The sequence below is a fragment of the Oratosquilla oratoria genome, chromosome 26 (genome assembly GCF_046742065.1).
Source record: "Oratosquilla oratoria isolate Oo_2021 chromosome 26, ASM4674206v1, whole genome shotgun sequence".
Taxonomy (NCBI): Eukaryota; Metazoa; Arthropoda; class Malacostraca; order Stomatopoda; family Squillidae; genus Oratosquilla; species Oratosquilla oratoria.
In genome coordinates, this window is record NC_134802.1 from 24,658,176 (window position 1) to 24,659,907 (window position 1,732).

The 1,732-nt window shown below is 51.0% G+C and overlaps 1 protein-coding gene across 1 annotated transcript; it reads left to right on the top strand.

Moving 5' to 3' along the window:
• The first annotated feature begins 500 nt into the window (after positions 1–500).
• LOC143039313 (uncharacterized) lies at positions 501–1,658 on the top strand. Its single transcript, XM_076209191.1, has 2 exons — positions 501–887; positions 1,077–1,658. The coding sequence occupies exons 1-2, from the start codon at positions 501–503 to the stop codon at positions 1,656–1,658; spliced, it is 969 nt and encodes a 322-aa protein (XP_076065306.1).
• Positions 1,659–1,732: the final 74 nt, after the last annotated feature.

Here is a 1,732-nt window from a genome sequence, read left to right on the forward strand (position 1 = left end):
TACCTAGTGAACGATACAGGCAACTCGTGCGACACTGTTGGTGCCCAAAATCTACCAGTTCTTACTGTTCCTTTGGAACCATCTTCAGTGTGAAGAGGGGGGATCTGTTGCATAGGCAACTGCTTATCTTCCATAATCTTCTGCCCTGGCTTGCGCCCTGGAGAGGTCACTCCAGCTTCGCTTCACAGCGTTGAACCAACACGGGAAGCAGCAGTTACCGGTTATAAGTCACAATGTTCGATTGGCGTAGAATGTGGCGCCATGGGCTGCTTCCGACGGTGGGAAAGATCCTCGGATCTTACTGGAGAGCTACCGCCCGCCTATAGCTAGGCAGCCCCAGTCAATAAGGTGTTGTCCCGCCACAGCCTGCCTTCCTCATTGGGTGCTTGGGGATTAGGATCAAACCGACAAGCAGGCTGCAAAACCCGCACCATGCAAGAACAAGAAACTCAAAGAACAGGTGCCCAGTCCTAACACTGGGAAGCTGGAACGTCCGAACGATGACACCCGGACCGTCCGAAGACCTTCAAGGCATCAGCAATGCGAGAAAAACAGCTGTCATCAGCAGCGAGCTGCTGAGACTACAGGTAGACATAGCAGCTTTACAAGAGACTCGCCTTGCCGACAGCGGAACCCTCAAGGAGAAGGAATTCACTTTCTTCTGGTATGGGAAGAGTCCAGAGGATCGAAGTGAGCATGGAGTTGGATTCGCTGTCAGAAACACTTTGCTGAGTATGGTCGAACCAGGAGACAAGGGATCTGAACGCCTGATGACATTCCGCCTCCACACCTCCGAAGGTCCTGTCACTCTCGTCAGCGCCTACGCTCCCACTCTGACATCCACAGCAGAAGCAAAGAACGAGTTTTACATCAACATCAGCAACATCGTGAAGAACATATCCCCCAAGGAACATGTCATCATCCTGGGAGACTTCAACGCTCGAGTGGGTGCCGACCATGACTCCTGGCCTTCCTGTCTTGGACATTTTGGAATTGGCAAGATCAACGACAACGGGCAGCGCCTGCTGGAGTTTTGCTCCTACAACAGTCTCTGCGTGACCAACTCCTTCTTCTAGACCAAGCCTCAACACAGGGTGTCCTGGTGTCACCCTCGCTCAAAGCACTGGAATCAGCTGGACTTGATCCTGATCCTTCGTAGTAATATCAAGCTTGTGCAGATTACCAGCACTTACCACAGAGCAGACTGCGACACCGACCACTCTCTCGTCTGCTGCAAGATCAGGTTACAACCTAAGAAGATTCACAAGTCCAAACAGAAAGGCAAACCTCGCATGAACACCATGGGTATGCATCTCCCTGAGAAAGTCGAAGAGTTTGCCAAGTTCCTTCAAAAAGCTTTGTCCGTCGAACACCAGCACTGCTCTGCAGCTGAGAAGTGGAACCACCTCCGCGATACCTTTCAAAAAACAGCCCTTGCAACCTTTGGGAAGAAAACCTCCAAGAACAACGACTGGTTTGACGATAAGCTCAGTGAGATGTCCCCTGTTATTGATGCAAAGCGTGCTGCCCTTGCTGAATACAAGCGCTCTCCCAGCGAGAAAACCCAGCAAGCACTCAGAGCAGTAAGAAGCAAAGTGCAACAAACTGCAAGACGTTGTGCAAATGAATACTGGCAACAGCTCAGCGATTCCATCTAATTTGCAGCTGTTTCGGGTAACATCAGAGGAATGTATGAAGGCATCAAGACAGCTCTAGGCCCAACACAGAGCAA